Raw genomic sequence first — 22,341 nt, 5'->3', positions numbered from 1 at the left:
CGGCTACTGAAGCAATGCCTCACTTATGGGCAATTTGCCCCTACGCAAGATGGCCGCCCTGGCTTCACCCACCCTTCGCGGCCCTGCGGCAGTTCTAGCCCTTCCGCCTTCAGTCACCTGACGGGCGGGGGAGGAGAGGGCTGGGCGGCTGTTCACGTGACCGGCTGAGGCAGCCTAGTCCCGAGTCTCGTGAGCCAGGGGCGCAGGGGGTGTCCCGGGGGCCGCATCCGAAGGAGGAGAGACCCCGCCGGGCGGCTGGCTCAGGCAAGGCCGAGGCCTCGGGGCCTAGCGGGGGGATTGGCTCTCTCTGCGCGCCGAGCCCTGCCCTCAGGACCCCCCGCTGGGCGCGGGCCGGGAGAGACCCCCCCGACCCGCTGCGCTCGCACAGCCCCCGCTCGGCAGGGAGGCGGCCTGGGGCGCAGAGCAGGGACCCCCCGCCCCACCGCGGGGTCGGCCCAGGCGGCGCCGCGCTCAGAGCCAGAGGTAACGGGGGCGAGGGGCCGGGGCAGCAGGGTCTGGGGGGAGGGGGTCTGGGGTTGCTGTGGGGATGCAGTGACTGTGAGGGGGTCAGTGCGGCTGGCTGGGGTGAGGGGGGTATGAGTAACTGGGTTTAAAAGGCACGGGGTAGAGCAGGATCACTGACATGAAGGGGGAGTTGCGATGGGCAGGGCTCAGTATGTGAATGGCTGTGTAATAACCTGGGGTGCGGGGAACTCTGTGTAGGGTGTAACTAGGGGGTTTGTATAGGGCTAAAGATTAATTTGTTCCGGGTGTAATGTCAGAGTTTGTGGGGTGGTTAGAGGATAATGGGGGATATTAGGGTATGTGGGAGCATGTGACTAGTTTGTCTTGGGGTGGTTAGTGTGTATATGAGTGACGAATGGTGAACGGGAAGGGTCATGGGGGTTTGTGCGTTTGGTTGGAACTACTTACTGTTGGGGTTTAGAGAATGGGTAATATGTGGAACAGTAATGTGGGGGTTAATTTAAATGTGGGAATAGAAGTGTTGCTAATTGACAGTGCTGCAGGGGAATGGAGAGAGAGAGTGTGTGGGTATTAGGAGTTTGACATGCTGGTGGAGGGTGTCCTGTTATTTTCCGCCACACACTGAATTTATCTTGCTTATGTCTAATTTAACTACATAGTTAAGAGAGGTGTAAGCATGGGTGTTTTAAGGATCTCTTTATGATAGGATGTTTTTCCTAAAGATCCCTTCAGCTCTTTTGCCTGAGACAAAAGTTGTAAAGTGCCTTCTGTAACTGGCCCTGTTATCTGGGTTGTGATGAAGTTGTTAACTGGAGCAGAGGAAAGTACAGCAGTGTAACAGGGATGCTTGTCTTTGTCTTAAATCTGTAGGTGGGTGATGCCAAGCACAGCCATGAAGAAAAAGGTAAGAATTGGATTACACACGCTCTGTTTTTGCTACCTACGTTGGCAAATGCTGATCAAGTTTCCCTTTGAACCTAGCAAAATACCTTTGAGATCCCAAAGTGCTCATCAGATACCTTCTGGTGTGGAAGCCCATTTAGTGTGAGTGCTTGCGCTAGTCTCATGGTATGATCTTCATGATTGTCAAGTGACCATTAATACTCAAAGATCTCTTTCGCATCCTGTGGTAGTGATAGCTGCTGTGTTCTTCACTTAACATGATAGGACTTGAAAATTAGTATTTCTCAAATATTTTGATAATCAGAGCAGCTGGGCTTGTGCAAAGTGGAACCTGCCATAGTAACCACTAATTGAATACACCTCACTCATGGCAAATACTTAGGTAAAAATTTAGTGTTAAGGGGAGAAAATGTGTTATGTTCTAGTTTATATGTATGTATGTAATGAAACACTCCTGATCTCTGTCAGAGAAATGTGCTTTGGAAGGTTATATTTGCATTGAGGGGTTCAAGTGATATCTTATCTGGAGAGGGAAGTTTGGCTGTCTTGGATAGTGATTGGAAGCCAATGATGGAAATATAGCTCCTCTACTCAGAATTAGGAGTGTAGATATTACAGTGATAACTGTATTAGAAATGCCTAAGATTGCTAACTAAAGAATGTGACTATTCTTGTATGTTTTACTTGGATCAGATTTCTCCTCTTCCACCATATGAGGGTCTAGTCCCTTTGAAAAGCCACCAGAGGAATTGGTGGTGGAATCTCACACCTTTGAATTTAGATTTGATTTTAAATTGGATAGCGCTATGTCTAACTATTACAACAGGCTGACGCTCATGCAGACATTTCTTCACCAATTTTGTTGTGAAACAAGATCAGATATCTCTCCTTCTTTTGGCCTCTTATATGCAATCACCAGAGAACACTATACTTAGGGGTTAGCTTCAAAGAGTCTGAGACACATTACAGGGCCTGTCTGCCTCTTTGAAGAAGAGTATCTTGCCATTCTTCTGCTGCAAAGTCCACCAAAACCTGTTATCCTGAACTCTGTTATGCTGTGGGAGCACTTCAACTAGTTTGTACCTTAATGATGTGGTGAGCTGCTTTTGGAAGGGAACTAGTTAGCCTATAAATGTGATTCTTCTCAGAAAAGTGACTAAAAATGGCAAGGTGGGATTCCATGTCAATTGGTTGAGTCTGAAATTTGTTTTCTAGTTGTAAACCATGCTCTGATCTCTGTAAACTCTGGGATCTGAGGATCAAGCGGGTGTCTTCCTGACTCATACTCTATTGCCAGTCAAAGCTTCTGTAGGACAGCTTCAGCCTAGCGTTGCATCTTTTTTTTTTTTTTAAACCCTGCTGTCTATAATAGGATTTCAGAGGTGTTGCCAAAGGCAGAACTTTGTTTTGGGACTGGAACTTGGCTAATGATTCTTTTGATAGTGTGAGTCAATCCCTGCTGCTATAAAATCATTTAGGGTTGCTACTGAGCCATTCAAATTATTTCTCCCACAAAAACCCAAAAACCTAATCACAATGTCTCCTGCTCTTTCATGGCCCGCTGACCTGGGAAGCAAGAGATTGGGATTCCATCTGTGCCTCCTGTGTAGCAATACTGGGTAGTCAAATTATACTGGTCCGTCTGCTTTTAAACTTCTTTCTGCCTTCCAGCATGTTCACATCTAAAAGGCAGATGTGGATTTTATTTCACAGTCAGGGAGGAGAATCTGATTCTTGTATTGTGAGGTGGACTGTACAAAACATAAGAAGAGTGGTGAGGGGAGGGCAGAGGACATTGAATGGTCAGTGTTTTTTTTTTAAATGTTTGGGATTAAATGTGTTTGGCTCATCAAATCCTTGTTCTCTGATGAATCAGGAAGAGCAAGCTTTCATCTTAAGTGCCAGTGTGTTTGGAGAACGTGTGGAGGCTGGGGAAGTGAAAGATTAAAAACTACTTCAAAAATAAATGTAGCTCTTCACTGGATGTCTGAAATCCAGCTGTGAACTCTGCAAAGTGCCTTCTCAATGTATGTAGCAGAAATGATCTCGGGTTGACTTTCTCTGTGACGCATTCATCCATTGTGATTGGTTTTTATTGGCATGGGGGTCAAGATGAGGAGAATGAATAAGCTTCAAGAAGCACAGTAACTTTTCTTCTGGATTTTAGGAAACTATACAATCAATACTAGGGACAGGGTATGCAGCTCCCAGAGAGTGATCTGACTGTGGGGAAGGAAGAAAGCAAAAGCCAAGGAGAAGAGGAATGGTCCTTCTGTGTGTTGAGTAAATGGAAGGCATGTAAAGTGACAGTGAGAGTTTTATAGTGTGTAATGCTTGTTAATTGACCACGAATATCAAGGAATTAAGAACACGTCTTCCAGTCATTCAGGTTTAAGACTTTTGTTTGCTAGCCTTTTCTGAGGCAGACAAATCACGATATGCACAGGTCAAGTCCTCTGTGCATGGGGCTACTGAAACCTTTTGTCTTTACACCATTGGTATTTAGGCATTAAAGAGCCATGGAGAAGCCAGTGTTCACTGTAGTTTAACTCTTCTCTCTTGCCTTTCCTTACCAGGTGCTGTTGATGGGTAAAAGTGGGTCTGGAAAGACCAGCATGAGATCCATTATCTTTGCAAACTACATCGCCAGAGACACACGGCGCCTTGGTGCCACAAGTAAGATCTTGGTCTCTTATTGACTCCTTATTGATGCCTGTGCTCTTGAACTTGAATTAACATTTAAGACCATCTGCACAGAGATGCAAGGCAGTTACCCACTGAGACTCTCCCCTTTCCTCTGTGGATGGAGTAATAGGGTGTCTCTTTTGTCTGCTGGGCCCCTCCATGAGGGGTCTGGCTGAAAATCTGAGCCAAAGTACCTTGGATGTGGGTGAGGTGGATTGATCCCTCTCCTTTAAGCTGTGGGCCAGAAGGTGACTTTAAATGTTGATGCAAATAGAGTTCGGAAGCCAGTGCTTTTCCACTGACCCTGCCTTCCCACGAAGAACTGTTCAGAATTGCTGATGAACCCTCCAGAGAAGACCTGACTTCTCTATGCCAACACAATGATTTTGGGCAGTAATAAACTTGCTAGAGAGTGGGGCTCAGTGGTCCTAGCAGAAAGACCTCTGCATAGATGATTCTGCAATACGCAATACTCCATATCCATCGAAGTTAGGACGTGGAGTCTTAATCTGCAGCAAGGGAGATTTAGGACAGATATTGGGAAAAGGTTTCTAAATATAAGGGTAGTTAAGCTCTGGAATAGGTTTCCAAGGGAGACCCCATAATTGGAAGTTTTTAAAAACATGTTGGATAAACATCTATCAGGGATGGTCTAAGTTTACTTAGTCCTGCTACAGCACAGCGGGCTGGACTTAATGACATCATGAGGTCCCTTCCAGCCCTACATTTCTATGATTCTATATTCATCCATGGCAGAATATACCTAGTAAAGCTGAGTAGCTGGAATTCCACACTTACAGCTCTGGGCTTCAAAGAGTCACCATAAATCACGTTTTCAACTGTGTTGGATGGTAACTTTCCAGTAGTCCCCCTTTTTCAGTTGATCTGTGTTTCATGTACATGTGGTATCAGATTACAGAGCCTGAGTGTTGGTCTCTGTGATGAGGTGTTCGCCCCACACTGGGGTTACCAGATGTCCCAATTTTACAGGGGCAACATAAGAACAGTTACTAGACTTCTCTTGTCTCTTTCCAGTTGACGTGGAGCACTCCCATGTTCGATTTCTGGGAAACCTGGTGCTGAACCTGTGGGACTGTGGAGGGTAGGTATTGTCTGTTCTTCTGCTTGTGAAACCCATGGAGGTGGCTGTGGCAACTAGGATGGTGATCTGATACATTAGGAGGCTGTCCTTTTAGCTACAGTGGGGTAGGAATGCTTTCTGTGTATTAAGTGAACTGTTGATGAAGGCTTATAGAACTGTAGATGGTACCATATAATTAATAAACCACGTCATAAACTCAGACATGGGGGCTGGGTGAAAGGGGCTGACTTGATGATCATGGAGCCCAAAGTAACCTCTCCATGGGACAGGGGGAGTAAACTGCCTCTCCCTTCCCTCACTGCTTCTTTATCCTGTCAAAACAATGTCTCTGAGCCGTGCAAAATAGATGAGCTACCTCTAGGGCTGCAGAAATTGTTGTTGGAAATGGATTCTAGAACTTTTTGTTTTGGGGTCATTGCTTCAGATTGGACCAGACTGGTCATGTTGGCCCACTGGCTTTTGTTAAATGAATTGGGGGTGGCGCTATGGTTCCTGATGGGTAGCTGTCCATAGAAGAAGCCCTCTCGCTGGCACTCAGCAGAGATTGGAAAGGCATAAAGGCTGAACAGCCTTCTGATGAATGGACTTGGTTTCCTATAAAAAGTTGATATACTCAAGTGGGGCAAGGATGGGGTTCATTTGAAAGAGTAAGCTTACACCGCCCATACTGTACCTGTTCTGTGGCTAAGAAGAGGACTTCAGTTTCTACAGTTGCTGTATTGATAGCTCAATCCTCATACATAATAGACTTTCTTGGCAATGCAGACAAATGGGTAAACGAAGCTGGTCTGATTGATCTAACTGGAGTCCCTTTGCCTTGCTGCTGTGCCCCTTCTCAGACAAGACACCTTCATGGAGAACTACTTCACCAGCCAGCGGGACAACATCTTCCGCAACGTGGAAGTCCTGATCTACGTCTTCGACGTGGAGAGTCGCGAGTTGGAGAAGGACATGCACTACTACCAGTCGTGTCTGGAGGCTATCCTGCAGAACTCTCCTGATGCCAAGATCTTCTGCCTAGTGCACAAGATGGATCTAGTGCAGGAGGACCAGCGTGATCTGGTAAGGAGCTAAGCATTCCCTTATCAGTGTGGACTCTGTAACAGAGAGCATGCATAATGTTGTTTCCATCTTTCACTTTAAACATAGTCACACCCGCACTTTCTCCAGAAAGTTTTTTTCAGGTTTGTGTGTGGGGAAAATCTCTGAAAAGTTGAGTTGCTCCCAGCCTCCAAACCTGTAGTCTCCATGCTACTGCTGGCCCATTTTGTATAATGCCTGTCTAATGACCTACATAGAGAAGAGACTCTCCATGCCAAATTACCTGTAATCTTCTCCTTTATGGTGTCAGTTTTAGCATCATTACCAATTTTTGGGATGTGTGGCACAAAGAAAAACTCAAAAGGTTTAACCTCCCTGTTGTACTTCAAAGATTTAGGTGATCAACTCTATTACCACTATGCTGCTGGTTCAAATCCAGCTCAGCTGTGTATTGAATAAAAATAGTTACCATGTGTCAGCTGTTTAGCCTGTGTTGTAAATTGGGGAAGTCTCAATCTCAATCCTAGTGGACAGATGTCCACATCACAGTTGGCAGTAGCCAACACAGACTGACAGTTGTAAGCAAAGGGGCCATGGACTATGAACTGGCATTGAGTCTGACCTGCCTTCTTGCTCAGATGTATGGGCTGGCTGAAGTACAGCCAAGTATTTCCAGCACTCGGTGCAAAACCTGCGGAGACACTTAAGGATGGAGTTCCAAAGTGCCCAGCAGCTCCTGTTATTCCTAGGACAGGAGTGAGATTCCCCATTGTTCTCAGTGGGAGCTGTTGCATGCTGCGCTCTCTCTTCAGTCTGGGCCATGGTAATCTTTCAGTGAGAAAGCTATACCCAACTCCTGGTGTTAGATGAGAAATTTAACTTTGTGTGTTAGATACATTTCTTTATGACATATGCACACCCCTAGCTCTGCGGTTGATCATCAACCTGGTTCAGACCTGGAGATCACTTCTTTGGTCTAGTGCAGCGGTTCTCAAACTTTAGTAACCTGAGGACCCCCATTTTGATTTAAAATTTTTGCCACTGATCCCTAAGCTTGCTGCTCAGCCCCAGGCCCCATCCCCACCCCCATCCCACCTCTTCCTGCCCCCACTCTACCCTTGCCCCTCCTCTTCTATGCCTCTTTCTGCCACCTCCCCCAAGTGCCCCCATTCCCCTCCTCACCCTCCCTCCTAGCACCTCCTGCACGCTGGGGAGTTCCCCAGGGTGCAGGAGGCGCTGGGGGGGAGCAGGAGGAGTTTAGGGAGGGAGCGGGAGGAGTTGATCAGTGGGGTCAGTAGCCCCGGACATGATTCCTCCCACTCTCCTCCCAGTGCCTCCTGCACGCCGGGAACAGTTGTTCCCTGGTGTGCAGGAAGCACTGGGAGGGGTGGGGGAGGAGTTGATCAGCAGGATCCTTGGACCCCCTGGCGGACCCCAGTTTGAGAAATGCTGGTCTAGCGTACTCAACGCACTGAACTCTTTGTCACTTCCAGCTTGATACATCTCTGTCCAGATGTGCAACGAAGGGCTCAGAAAAGAGCAAGTTGGCCACGTGGGTGAAGACACAGGCTGGTCTTCCCTGGGTAGACAAACTTCTTCAATGAAACAAATTGGCTCACAAATCAGCAGATACTGGCCAGCGTTCTGAGCCTCATTTTGTCACTCTAGCTCGACCTGGCTGTAACTTAAAGCATTTTCCTTCTGGAGCTTGTTTGAATGTTACCTTCCATCCTCCCCAGCAAGGGGTCAGGAATGTCCTGGACTGTGCATAAGTTAAATGAAAACTGGTTCCATAGGGCTGTGATGCTTGATATTTCAGTTTGCTGTCCAGTAATTATTAACATCAGTATCGACACCAACCAACTGCATATGAATTCTAATCATTCTCTGAAATAAGGAAGGGCATGGGGGGTGAAATCGTGCAGTGACACAACTTGAAAGCATTGCAACCCCTCTAATAGGAACTGCTTTGAGGTATCTGCTAGTCTCCTTTGAGTCAGGGATTCTGTCTGTTTGCTTGGGCCTAACTGTTGACCTGACTTGAAAGTAGTGCCAAATTGTGGACCTTGATGTCTTGTGTGTATTGGGTTACGTTGTCGATCAGGAGGTTTCTGGATGTTCCCTGCTTTCACGTTCCTGAAAACAGATTAAAAATAGCTTGTGGAAATCAGGAATATAAACCCTGTGACATGGGTCAGCTTTCAGGTTGGGGCCTTCTTAAGCGTACGAGTCTCAAATGTCTTAAGGTTGGGGTCTCTTGTGGATTAGAATATCAGAGAAAGAGAGGAGAAACCTCAAAGAAATCAAAATGCTGTTGATCTTCAGCGTGTTGTTAACACACTGGGCTGGGATAGAAATTATTTTTTCCCTATCCCTGTTCATTCCTAATGTCCACTTCTGAGACTTCCTGCCTCATAGATGTGGGTGGAACAGACAGTCTGGATTTTGCCAGTGAATTTATTATGAAAAATTTGCTTTTTCCACACCAGGGGGCTCACTGCTAGCTGTTTACCTTGCTTTTCTAATGATTTCTTAAGTTCTGATGTCTTGGAAAGTCTTATTTTGACCCATCTCAGCTATTTTTAAACCATAACCTGTAAGAGCAGAATAAGGTGTGGGACAGTGGGTTATGCAGTGACTACTTAACCCATGGCAGCTTAGTTAATGCAGCACACTTCATTGTAAGGGTTTTCTCCCATTCTCTTTTAACCTGAATGCCTATTAAGTCCTTGTTCACATTTGTAAGTCTATGAGTAGGGCTCTACCAAATTCACGGTCCATTTTCACAAATTTCACAGTCATAGCATTTTTAAAACCATGAATTTCACAGTTTCAGATATTTAAACCTTAAATTTCACAGTGTTTTTCACAATAAGGTAGGGCCCTATCTAGGAGTAAATTTGGAACTCATGAAATATAACATGACTAATGATTATTGCCGGAGCCAGGCATGTACAAGCAGCAATTGTGCACACTTCTCCTGCGCAGCTCTGCCAATTCACCTGGTTCCTAACCTGTAGCACGCACGATTTTCCAGTCCTGAGGTCCCACCCAGCTCTGCTGATGTAACTCAGTTTTGATCTGCAGCCCCCTGTTCTTCCAGTCATGGATCCCTCAGACAGCTCTGCTAGTGCACCTCTATCCTGGCCTGCAGCATCCTCAGTTGCTCTGGTATTGGAAAATATTGTGCGCCCTTGAGTTCTGTTTTGAAATGCAAAGTTCTTACTATAAATGTGGTAAAATAACCACAGCAGAAGCATTCACCAAAAACAGGAATGTATGTGTTCATCTAGGACAGTGGTGCTCAGACTGAGGCTTGGGAGCTGCAAGTGGCTCTTCAATATGTCTTTTGTGGCTCTTTGCAGCATATAATATTAAAACACAGTGTGATATTAATTATTAACCAATGTAAGCTATTAACCAATCAGGATGCTTTTACTATGTTATTAACCAATTGTTGATAAAATAATACTTAGTCAAAATAACCAAGAAAAAAATTATGTATATAAAAATAGTAAATGAAACCGTGAATTAACACTGCTGTTGCTCTTTTGGGTAATGTTAATTGCTGATTTGGCTCCTGAACCACTGAGGTCTGAGTATCACTGATCTAAAAATATCAAACTTCTGTCTTTCAGATTTTTAAAGAGAGGGAGGAAGACCTGCGGCGACTGTCCCGCCCCCTGGAGTGTGCATGCTTTAGAACGTCCATCTGGGATGAAACACTTTATAAGGTTTGAATGGCTGCTTCTCTTCATGGGTGGGATTTCCCTTCATCTTCCTCCTGCTCTACTGTTGTGTAAGCTGCATTGTCAGTTGCTGCAGAGTTCCATAGCTTGACGGGACTCCCCTAACCCTTTAACGTCTCAATGTTTTCTGAAACAAGTGGTTCCATTCTGGCTGTTCAAGTGGTGGGGCTGATCGCAGTTAAATTGCTGGCTTCATAAAATAAATCCACCTTTCCCTTCTCCCATCAGTATTCTGGTTCCTAGTCCTGTATCTTCCTGTTAATACTGCCCACATACTCTCTGCCCAATTCATTTAGAAGGAACCTCCACCCCACTTAGCACAATAATGTGTTCAGCCAGTGCAGAATTGTTTCCATGTTTTATTTTCTAGGACATTGTCAGGTATTCAATGACTCAAGTGTTTGGGCTTCCACACATCTGCCTGGGAGACTTCTTCATAGTCTGGAAGCTTATCTTGATATCTAGCCTAAACTTTCCTTACCTTCATGCTTCCCAGTTACCTATTAAGATCTCCCTCCAGATATTCAGGTCATGGATGTTAAATGGATCAGACTGAGAGAAAATTATGGTTCTACAAATGTGCCACAGCCATCTCAATGGGCAAAGGTAGCGAGAGCCCATTAGCCTTCTTGATAGACTGACGTTCATAGGAGTTGATCTTCTGGCAGTCCCTTTGAGTTCAGTGGGAGGTGAAGCTGGGCACCTTCTAAAATCTATCCATGAATACAAAGAATGCCCCAGCCTACAGTATGTGGCATCAGCCTGAATGAAGCTGATCCAGGCTGCACCCTCCTGAAATTAGTTTTTCTGTGTCTTTAGTGTGTACGCTGGTCCCATACTGTAGGCATTTAGCACATTTCCCTTTTGAGAGCCAACTGGGTACAGATTGGCTAACCTTTCTTCTTAAATGGATCCCTGCATCCAGCCAGTCAGTCACTGTGGATGCTCTTGTTTATGCTTCATATTGAAGTGCCCAGAGGCAGAACTGCATCATTCTAGGTACAGTCCCATAAGAGCTCTGTATTGAAAATGAATATTTTGGACCTTCTGCCTTCAGACAAGGTGAAACCTCAACTGTTCCCTTGAGCACCAGAGATATGCCGATTAAATATAAAAAAAGCTTTGGTTTTGCCCAATTTGCTTGTATGTTGGAATTCTAATACATAAGCAAATCACTATCTGTATACTATGCTTGGCATAGGCAGTGAGGTGAAGCCCTTACAGACTGAGGGCCTGATCCTGAGATGTGCTGAGCACCTGTAACTCCACTGGAGCCAACTGTAATTGAGCGCTTGGCATCTCTGGGGATCAGTCCCTGAGTTAATGCAGTGGTTCAGAGCCTTCTGCTGTTACTTCTATGGGTACACAGCAGAGATCTGCTTATTTCCAAGCAAGAAAACAGAAACCTGTGAGGCTTTAGCTGGGAGCAGTAAACAAATGCTTCTCCTCTGGAAACATGGGTTCAAATTCAGCCCAGACATCACCTGGCAAATAGATGGTATCAGACTAGTCCCTGCAAGATTTTTGCCTGTGTCACAATTTGACGTGGCTGGTAGATTGATCAAGAAAAAGTGTGGGACTGGAACACCAGTGGGGGCCATAACCATAATTGAAGTGTGTGGGCACAGAGAGATGGGGAAGCTTGCATAACTCCTGTCTCTGCTATCATTGACTGTAGCCTGAATTCGCTGACTCTTACAAGCACTTTGCATAACAAGAGAGGGAGGATGGGGACACCCTTATGCAATCCTCATAGCACTCACTGTACGTTTTGTCTTCTGACAGGCTTGGTCCAGTATAGTCTATCAGCTGATTCCTAATGTCCAGCAACTAGAAATGAACCTGAGGAACTTTGCTCAGATTATAGAAGCAGATGAAGTTCTTTTGTTTGAGAGAGCCACTTTCCTGGTGAGAACTGCCGTCCTTGCTCTTTGCTGTGTCCATTTGCTCCTTGGCCCTTTCCCTTAAGGAGGCAGATTCATGATTATAAAATGCGTAGGGTCCTTGTATGAAAAGCACTGTAGAGTGCAAAGGACTCAGGTGGGGTTGATGACCATAACACATGCTAGTTGGAAGTTCCAGGTTGCAGAACTTTTCATTCAGTGCCTTTATGACAGAGGGAGTAAGGGCTTGCCTAGCCAGGGAAGCTATTCTGAAATAAGGTAGGATGTGAATTTAATGCACAAGAGTTATTTATGTGGATTAAGCCAAACCAAACAAAGGCACACTCAGTGTGGAATAAAATGTGTCCACGTGGAGAATTATGATGCAGATTTTCACTTCCTCCCAGGTGGTACTTTAACCGTTCAGAGTCCCTCAGTTGCTGAGTACCTGATCCAATATAAACCTACTCCTGAGAGCTGGTTGAAAACTTTCCTCAAAACTTTCTTCCTGACACAATGTCCCGCTTTCTAAATGAAAACTTTTGTAGAAAGTTATTTTGTTTGGAACTTTCCACTTAAACAAACAAACTTTTTGGTTTTGTTTTTTTTAATGGAAAATTTAGGGAACCACATCTCTCTCTTGAAATTGCCATCTTCCAATATGCTCTACTAGTTTCTGAGGGGTTTTGTAAATTAGTATGACATTAATGATCAACGTGATTGACAGCATTGTAATAAACCCCTATTTTCACATAACTCTTGAAAACAGCTATTTTTGGGACAGAAGCTTCTCATGCTCACAGCTTAAAAGTGACTGTTTTACAAAAAATATAAATTTCTGGATTTTTCTGCACTCTCATGTCTTTGTAACTTCGCCATGGACTTAGTCCTCCTCGAGGAGAAATCTGTTTGACACACTTGAAGAAACTCTGTTCAAAAACATCATTATGCGTATTTGGTAATCGTACTGGACATGCATGCAGTGTGAGGATTTGCTGGGTCCAGATACATGCACGTTTGTTTGAATACACAATCAGATTTTTTTTAAAATTAAATTTAAAACTATTTAGTGCATTCTTGATAGCTTTCTAAAAGACATTCTGCCTGTTCTTGTCTCAGTGTGGGGGCAAGTTGAAGCATGGGCAATTGCAGGGCAAGGAAGAGGAGATCCTCAGGACTCATTAGGAGATGTGCTGGTGGATGGGAACTTCTGCTTTGATTGCTGAGTTAGTGATTTTTCCTTGCAGGTTATTTCCCATTATCAGTGCAAAGAACAGCGCGATATCCACAGATTTGAGAAAATCAGCAATATTATTAAACAGTTCAAGCTGAGCTGCAGGTGAGATGAATTATCTGTGTATTCACGTTACTAAGAACTGGAAATCTTTAGACTCTGGGTGAGTGCCATCAGCCCGACTTGGCTGTGTTGATGTCCATCTACCCTGGCTAGGCATAAATGATAACTGTGTCAACCAGACACGCCTTGTAAATTCTCTGTAGCACATCCTGGCCTTGAATTGAGTAATGGTTCTATGGATAATAGGCCACCAGAGAAGTTCTCTTATTCAGAAAGGTATTAGAATGTATCCTGTTTTAATCATGACTCAGTTTTTCATGCCTTTCATCTTTTTTGGGGGGGATGAGTGGGGTGTTCATTGAAAGAGGTTTGTTCTGAAACAGTTTTGCTCCCATCCTTTTTTCTTCTGGGTTCTGCGGAGAAGTTATAGTACTGAGCTTGTGACCTAATGGCAGTTACTGATGACACTTAGAGGCACTGCAAATCTAAGAAAAGCACTTAGTTATGGGCTCAAGAACCAAAAAGCTGGTTTGTGAGAGGAAGCACTTGCTCAAACAAATTTAGCAACAGTCACAAAAGGAAAGCAGAAGACTTAAGACAAAGTTAAACTTTGAAATAGGTTTTTGGTTTTTTTTTTCCCAAAATTGCTCCACTTTTGCCCTTCCATCCCTAATACTTGAAAAGATTTAGAACACTAATAGGGTAGGAGTAGCTGAATAGCTACATGCGTGCTTTAGTAGGCTGTTTCCAGAGTCTTCAGTTTACTACTCTCTTCTCTTGCTGGTCCACAGAGTCATTCTGCTATTGTTGACTTTCGGTCTGTGCTGAATGGTTCCAGCATGCACTGGTCAGGAGACATTGACTGTTGGGGGTGTAGCAAACTCAAACAGGTGTCGGTCACTATTGTGCAGTGCAAAAGCTTTTTTTTTATTAAGTATAAAAAGAGAACACTAACCCACCATGGCTAGTCAGTACTGAACAGAGGGCCCTGCTTAAATTGTGTTCAAGTTTTGTAACCATGAAGCAAGTAAATAAATATAGCCACAGATTTTGTATCTGTCAAAAACAAAAACCTCCTACTGGCTCAGTTCTTATTTTACAAAGAAAGCTGTGCAGTTATGAATACATGATGTGACTAAAGTGATCTCTAGATATGAGGTGCTTTGTAAATACAGTGGTTGCTTTTGAAATGGTCACATAACAGGAGTTAACTCTTTTCTTTCCTCCTCACAGTAAGCTGGCTGCTTCTTTCCAGAGCATGGAAGTCAGGAACTCTAACTTTGCTGCTTTCATTGACATCTTCACATCGAATACATATGTGATGGTGGTCATGTCTGATCCTTCCATACGTAAGTTTAATAGAGCATAGGCATCTATTGTGTCGCTTTTACAGGGACCAAGAGCTAGTTAAACTTACATTTGACTCTTGAGACCATAAATGAGTACCCACCTACACTGTACAATCAGCGAAGCCCCTAAGACAGTTAAAACAGTTTAATTCTGGAATTGTGGATAGGACTTACACATGTTAAGTGTGCTTCACCATGGTTTGGGAACATTGGTTAAAAGATGGCTTGATCATGCAGTGCAAACAGCACCAGACTTTGCAAATCAAGTTCTTCTCTGCTGTTTCTCAGCATGGTGATTAATACAGGTGGGAGTTTATTCAGGCAATGTCAGTTAACATGTCTATTCTAGTAAAGCTGCGCACAGTAAATATTCTTTGCCAGATCTAATCTGGCAGCTGGGCTGTGAGTTTTAGGCCTAAACTTGAATGTGGGCATTTTCTAGGTGTATTGTTGTGCTTTGTTAGTGCTCCAATTATGGATGCATTTTCCTTTTTAACTCAAGAAGAAATGGATAGAGAAAATTACCATTGCTTACAGCCAAAGAGTGCAGGCCCTTGTATGTTCTTTGGTAACACGTTTTCCTATTGCGCACTATGAAACTGCTTTTTGTATTACACTATTTGAGGATTTTAAGTGAGATAGCCATACGGCACATGGGCCTAGTGCTGTGATTCCCTGAGAGCAGAAAATACCTTTTAAAAACTACTTTACTGTATTTGGTTAGCCCCATGCATTTAATCCTACCAGACTGGGGGCTTGCTACCAGCTGTGACATTATCCTTTGGAAGCTCACAAATGGGAAGCTAAGAAAAAGTTAAAGCACCTTCCTTCCATAATCACAATTCCTGTTAACAAACCTTGCATCAATATAGTATACCTTTACTAGGTGCTCCCTTTGGGTCTCGGACAGCACCACTCTGGGATCATCCAGCAGGGCAACCCAGTCTTGCCTGCTGTGCCCCTCATATTACATCCTCAGTGGCCTGGGAGTAGCAGAACAGACCTGGTAGAACTCACTTTTTAGATTAGTGGTACTTTCTCATAAGCACTAGGCCCTTTAGGAAGAGAGGTCCTGTTTCCGTATGTTAGTTTTCCTCTCGAGAGTTTGATCAGTGAAATCTGACATTGGTCAATGTAAAATATTCCCTTTTCAGTGCTAAACAAGGTGGCAACTTGCCTTGTTTGTTTCACTCCTGGTGAAACCTGTAGCTATGGAGCTTTAGGGGAAACATGAACCAAAACCACACAGAGCTTCGTGGCTTCAGTCCTGCTGCTGTGAACCAAAACTCCAGCGTTTTACATTACAGGGAGCCTTCCTAGCTAACCTTTCCAGGCAGCTTTTAACTCCTGGTGACCTAATTACTCACATCCTTTCTGGTTTTTCCTCTCTTGCCCTTTCTTCCCACTAGCTTCTGCAGCTACACTGATCAACATCCGCAACGCTAGGAAACACTTTGAGAAGCTGGAGAGAGTGGATGGACCAAAGCACAGTCTGCTCATGCGCTGAACACTGGCCAAGCCACATGGTCTTTGGGGGAGAAAAGTTGGAACTGCAGTTTTTTTAGGAGAATCTAACAATGTGGGTGTCTTTGTGGGCTTTGAAATGAGTGTGCTGCTTACCACCGCAATCTTCTTTATTTTTTTCTCCTTTTAACATTGGACACTAGTCATTTGGATGATGTCTGGATACACAGTGGACCTTTAAGAGAGACTTCCTGGCACACTAGGGGTTGGGGAAGATGCAAGGGCAGGTGATTTGCACTTGGCCTGATAAGCCTAGTTGCCATAGTCACGCACACTGAAGCCTTTATGGATGTTTTCCTGTATTCCAGATGATCATATAAATCACAAGGATGGAATATTACTATTTTATCAGCAAGTTGCTAGGATACATTTATAAATTTCTCCTTGTCTTCAGTCATGAAAATAAATTTTTGCTACCAGGGACTTTGATTCCCAGAGCTCTGGAAGTGATTATTTTTCCTTTTAAAATGTTGTGAAGCTTTGCCATTGGACAGGCAAACAGGTATATAGCTGCATTTCTCCTTTCTTGTTACCTGGGCCTTTTTTAACCAGATCCTCATTTGAGAGAGAGAGTTTCTACTGTGTCAAAATTCATTTAATCCAGAAGAGTCATAGTCAGAATGACCATTTATTCGTCATCTTAATCTTTTTGTTTGTTTTGTTTTGCTGTGATTTTAGGCATGCCAGAATGAAGATCATCCTTGTTATATGAAAGGAGCTGAAAGTAATACTCCCACTTAACAAGATAGTAGTCCTTACCTTCAGGTTTTCTTCCTCCTGAGCAGGGAGATGCTGAGAAGGGCAAGGGACAAGTGTATAGAAGTCAGATGAGATAACAGATCTCATTGCCCTGCTGAAAATGTTGCACTCGGTCATCTGTGATCTCAAAAAGGCAGCCTGACAATATTAGACACCAGTGTGACTCTACATTATGGTCTAATTTGTTTTACTGGACTTGTGCTTGATTCTCCATTAAACACAGGAAAACTAAAGCACTGTCAATTAGGAAAATCTATAACCTCTAAGAGTTGTTGAATGAGCTGATGTTCCTTTGAGCAATTATTTCTGCATACACAGTGATGTTACTCTAGGAAAAAGAGGACATATTGAATCTAAAACAGGTGTGGCACTTGTCTTATATAATCCCTCACTCTATCATGTTGCCTCAAAGTCAAGCTAGTAAACGGTAAGTTTTTCATGATGTGAGCACTGAAATGTGAAGTGCGTATCTTAGCTTGACACAAGCTAATAAGATGCCCCCAAATTTTTATCATCTTTAAATCTTTGCATTATTTTATACTAGTGCCCCAAACAGCCTACTCAACAGGCATGTTTATATGAAGATTCTGTATGACTAGCACGATATTCAGTCAAATAGCTGTCAAGCCAGCATCCCAGCAAGAGTGGAATTCTCTATTACCATGTGTATATTGAAGAGTCAGACATTTGAGTACCTGGGAGACTTATGACTGGACTATAAAAGTACAAGAAGCTTTAGTTGTATGTACTGCTTCCAGGAAGAAGGATATGGAGGACAGAGGCAGGATGTGGAATGTGAAGTGTTGGTGTGGGATATACCAGCCACTAGCAGCTTAATCTGGTCCCTACTTTTAGCAGCAAGCAGTGAAATTGCCACGCCTTTTTCCATTTTATTGACTACTCTCTCTGTTCTAAGTTCAATCAGTGGAGTTCTTCCTGCTTTTTTTTTTTTTCCACCCAAGAACTATCCTCAGTGCTCTTCTGACAAAGCAGGTGGACTCAGTGCTTATCTGCTATGCTAACATGCTGGCTGAGTTCAGGGAACTTCAACTCATGAAACCTCCAAACAATTAGCAAGAAGGGTTCTGAGCCTGTACTTGAGAGCCTTCCTCCTGCAAACTTCAAACATTGCTGAGGAAGCAGAAAATGGCCTGTAGGTACAAATTCTGAACATTCTCCTCTGAAGGCTGAGACCTCTGTCGTTCTGCCTTAGATTTAATCTCACCATCCCCTGACGCAGCTAAACAGTACTCTCTTCTGGTTAGAGCAGGTTGGAGTTGTGTGTTGGGGAAAATGTTTGAATGCTGGACCTCTGAGGATGAAATATGATGAGTTGGCTGTGGGAATAGAAAGCCCCACAGTTACTTTGCCATGATTACTAAAATGAATGCTAAAAAATGGAAAAGTAGCTCTGATGAGTTAGAAAACTGTTTATCTCTGATTCCCTCGCAGGAAAGTTTAATGTGGCTGTGGCTAGCATGTGAAAGCAGAACAATATTGAAAATGTTATCTGCCCTGGAAGGGTCCTCTTCCTCATTCCACATACCTGTTTACTGTACAGATCAATGTGAGCCTGAAGTGAAGCCTAATGCTCAGCTTTGCACGTTGTAAACTCCTCAGGGCAAGTGTTATGATAGAAACCCACAGTGGTGTTAGCCGGGGCACTGTAAGTCATCTGAGGTGCATTTGTGCTTAGTAAGGGTCCTTTCAAGCAGGCCCCTGGCTGCTGTCCTGTGGCTGACACATGCACTTTTCGTACTGGTATGCCAAAGCAGCAGCATCTGGACATGGATCCTTCAGCTGGAAGGGCTTTTATGTCAGTTTAACAGGTGCAAGTTGCACACTAAATTGTGATGAAAGTGGACTAAACTGGTGGTTTTTCCTTACTTTTCTGAATGTTGTCATCCCCCAGCTGCTCCAAAGGCTGAATTGCTACTGGATTACTCTACCTATCTGTCAATACATTGGATGGTATTTATTTCTGCATTTAGTCCAATAGCAACCATTAGTTTAAAATCTGTTGGCACCCTTACAGTCAGAGCTAGAAGTGCTGCTGGCAGGGGGCAGTGTTTAGCTTTGCCATCTGTGAGGCCCTGCCACATGATGGCTGAAATTCCGAAACAGCAGCTATTACAGAAGCAGTGTTTCACAGACCCGGATCGGCTCCTCACAAGTTGTTCGAACAGCATTTAAATCACCATTTCAGTACCTCTGTGCCTAGCCTGGCTCCACCTCGTGAATGGAACGGAAGTCTTGGTGAAAGATGTAAATGCAACTCATATGTTGCAGGAACTAAATTTTACAGGGCTCTCTGCTGCTTTTCTGTGTCTCAGGTAGATGCAGGATTTAACATTACTCTGTGTTGCCTGCATGCTAAGGGAACAGGTTAAAGATGAATACCATGCTACATTGGGTTAACCACTCAGATACCGGCTATATAAAAACACTCTTAATCCTTACTGTAAAACCCCAGTGTACCTGGGTAGCTAATAACTTTTTCCTTCTAAGCTGCTCCTCCTCCTGACCCTTTCTTCCCATGTTCTCATCTCTATGCTCCTGTGCAACCTGTCTTTAATCTAGATAGTTTTGCCAGGGCTGAGGCTGGGGCAGGTGTTGTAGGCTCAGCTGTTCCCTTCTAAATTTAAAAGTACCGGTTATAATAGTCTTTTGGTACAATTCTTAGTGCCACCACTCTTTTTGTGTTTGTACTGTAGCCACTTGCTTCCCCCTGCTGTCTGAATTAGGCTACAGCATAGAGGAAAAGACTTATTATCCAAAGTAGAACTCTTACCCTTCTTTAAATGTGGCTTATAAAAATGAATCTTTATTTCTTATCAGAATTTTGCGAGATCAACTGATGTGATGATCATGAAAGTGTCTATGGTGATTCTCAGAGAACCCCTTTTATTTTATAAAGCTGCTCCTGCAGCTCCTTATCCTTGTATGGCATGAGGCTCTGGGCATTTAATGGATATCAAAGGCAGGGCATTGTCCTTGAAATGCGGCAAACACAGTTTGCAGCTTTTTTTCCCATTCGTGGGTAAGGTGCTTAAAACTCTCGCTTGGTTTTTGTTCCCTGCCTCCTCTGATGATCAGAAGTACAAAACACTGAAAGCGGCATCTCTGGTTGGGTGATAGTGCCTTGTTTCTGATTCAAGGCACCCTTGCCACGGTCTTATTGAAAAGTTGTCATCTCCTCCTCTTCCCCACTGAGTGTACGTGGAGATTGGCAAGTCCTGTATGGGTTGGCCTCTCACTGTGCCATTAGAACTGACATCGAGTTTGCTGATGATTCTGGATGTGTGGATGTGGGCCATCCAAAGACTTACTGGCCCAGGACACGCTCTCTGCTGAACTATCAAATAGTCACTATCGTAGCAATAAACCACATTCAGACTTTCACTAGCAACTGTTAGGCCTATACTAGTACCTGGCTAGACATCTTACTGCAGAGCATTACATGCAGTAGACTCTGGGTGTATAGAAAAGAACAAGCTACTATTCAGTGGTGCCACAGAAGGGCAAATGAACTAATAGATGTTTGATGTAAAAAGTTATAGGACTCAAAGAACCTGCAAGTACTCTATGTAAAGAACAACGTTATCATTGTCAGCAGCATTGATTCAGCCCTTGTCCTTCCTGGAGTTCCATGCTGTATGTGGTTTGTGACTTTAACCGAGGACTCATCTATTTGACAAAGTTCTGCAGAAGTTTCCTGCAGTATCCTTGCCCCAAATTCCTCCCATGTCCCTCTGTTGTACAGTGTGCTCTGTGTTGATGGATTACTGCGCTCTATCCCAGAGGTGCCTGCATTTCTGTCTGTGTATGAAGTTTGTGAAGCACATTTGATTGAAAGATCTTATATAATTAGTGTAAGGAGGAAATTTACAACCTCCTTGAAAGTCAAATCAGGATTTCCATGTAGGGAACAACCCCATAGCAAACTAAGAGGCTTTCAGTAAAATGGGGCAGGAGGTGGGGAATCCTAGTGAACGTATGGCTGTGGCTTTTGTACTTGGGATGGTTATGCAAATAGTGGGGTGCTGTCCCCAACAGAACTGAAGGGTTGCATGTAAGCAGTGTTATCAGAAAGGCTGTATTTGTGCTGATTTTATGACTTGCGTACTTGCTCAGCACACCAAGAGTTATTAGCAACGTGCTGCATTTGGCTGGGCTACAAGGGTTTCTGACCTGCAGAATGATCCAGTTGGAGGGGCTGAGTGGCTGTACTATAAACTGAGATTCAAATGGCCAAAAGTGATGGCCAAATCACAACTTCAATCCACAGGTTTGGGGGTGGGGGAGAGTAATTTATGGCTAATGTGCCGATCCTCCCCCATCCTGGTCATTGCCTGGTCTCCTGCTGCACTCCTGTGTGGTGGCTTGCTGAGTTGTCCTTTGCTGTATGTTCAGTGATGATCAGATCTGTGGTTGATATTGAAGCTGGAGGCATGGCAGATGGACATGAGGCTAGAACTAACTTGACTTGGGGGGATTAGATCAGTGAGGGCTGCAGGTAATGAGGGAGGTTTGGCCCTATTAAGTCTGAAACTCTGTGCCAGAGGAGCAGCCATTAGCAGGTGCTCCCATTGCGGGGTGACTTGATTGTATTCACTTACACAGCAAAGAGGAATAATTCTCTCCACTGCAGCAAATACAAGGGGGAATTCTCTGGCCTGTGTACTGCAGAGGGTCACAGTGATGCCTTCATGGTCTTTTCAGACTGAGCTCTTTTAATACCCTCCCAGTGTTACTACCTCATGTAACAATGCACTCTTTTCCCCAACAATAGAGTGCGATCTGAGCTGTGGAAAGGAGTCATCCAGTGGAGCACAGTTGTAAAAATTGGACATTTTGGTTTAGGAATTGAGAGACCTGAGTTCCATTCCCAGCTGACACTGCCTCTCTGTGACCTTGGGCAGGTCACATTGTCTCTTCATGCCTCAGTTTCCCCATCTGTAACATCAGATAAGGACAGCTCTCTCCCAGCAGTTTTGTGAGTGTGAATAAATTTCTGTGAACCATTCTCCCCTCCTCTGTCCTTCTGCAGGAGGATCGCAAAGTGTTGTTGGGTTTGGCATAAAATAGAGTGAGGGAGATGGGTTGAGATGGCCCCTGAAGGAGGGGCTTAGCTGTAACTATGAATCTTGGGTTTGTGTTGCTGCCATATGTGGCATTTGAACAAACTTATTTGGGAAAATACATCTTTCTAAAAGGCTACAGGAACTATGCCAAGAGGCAGGGTGGTAGTACGGGTGTGGGCTGGGAAGGAGGGGACATATGCTCTTCTACTTAATAAAGCTTTTCTACTTAATAAGCAATACTGAGGTACTTGTCATGCTGGTATTCAATTGCCAAGATACAATTTCGGGGGCAAAAAAATCATTTAGGAAAGGCTCATCTAGTTATTTTAAAAAAAACACATTAGGAAGCAACCATGCTGACACCACCTTTATACTGCCAAGGCAGATGCGCAGAGTGGCGTATTGAGGTGTCTGTGCAAAATGATATATGCTCTGCAGAGATGGGAATTGGAGAATAGATGGCTCTGCTCTGGGACCAA

At 44.0% G+C, this 22,341-nt stretch overlaps 1 protein-coding gene across 2 annotated transcripts; it reads left to right on the top strand.

The window, feature by feature from the left end:
* The first annotated feature begins 130 nt into the window (after positions 1–130).
* On the top strand, positions 131–16,448 carry LOC102931028 (ras-related GTP-binding protein A). Of its 2 annotated transcripts, XM_037908601.2 has the most exons (10): positions 131–483; positions 1,357–1,390; positions 3,966–4,065; positions 5,110–5,176; positions 6,016–6,238; positions 9,856–9,951; positions 11,752–11,874; positions 13,097–13,188; positions 14,380–14,495; positions 15,905–16,448. In XM_037908601.2, exons 2-10 carry the CDS (start codon positions 1,364–1,366, stop codon positions 16,000–16,002), a joined length of 942 nt encoding a protein of 313 aa, XP_037764529.1. In that variant the 5' UTR covers positions 131–483; positions 1,357–1,363; the 3' UTR covers positions 16,003–16,448. The 2 variants fall into 2 exon arrangements, with proteins under 2 accessions (XP_037764529.1, XP_027682190.1); XM_027826389.3 differs by lacking the exons at positions 131–483; positions 1,357–1,390 and adding an exon at positions 3,338–3,683.
* Positions 16,449–22,341: the final 5,893 nt, after the last annotated feature.

This window comes from Chelonia mydas, chromosome 9 (assembly GCF_015237465.2).
Source record: "Chelonia mydas isolate rCheMyd1 chromosome 9, rCheMyd1.pri.v2, whole genome shotgun sequence".
NCBI lineage: Eukaryota > Metazoa > Chordata > Testudines > Cheloniidae > Chelonia > Chelonia mydas.
The sequence above is the reverse complement of the archived record's forward strand: the minus strand, read 5'-3'. Positions and strand labels throughout refer to the sequence as shown.

Coding starts and splice junctions, on each gene's coding strand:
- LOC102931028 (XM_027826389.3), top strand. CDS start 3,588: ATGCAGCTCCCAGAGAGTGATCTGACTGTGGGGAAGGAAGAAAGCAAA. Junction 6,239..9,855: donor AGGAGGACCAGCGTGATCTG/GTAAGGAGCTAA, acceptor TCTGTCTTTCAG/ATTTTTAAAGAGAGGGAGGA. Junction 14,496..15,904: donor CATGTCTGATCCTTCCATAC/GTAAGTTTAATA, acceptor TCTTCCCACTAG/CTTCTGCAGCTACACTGATC.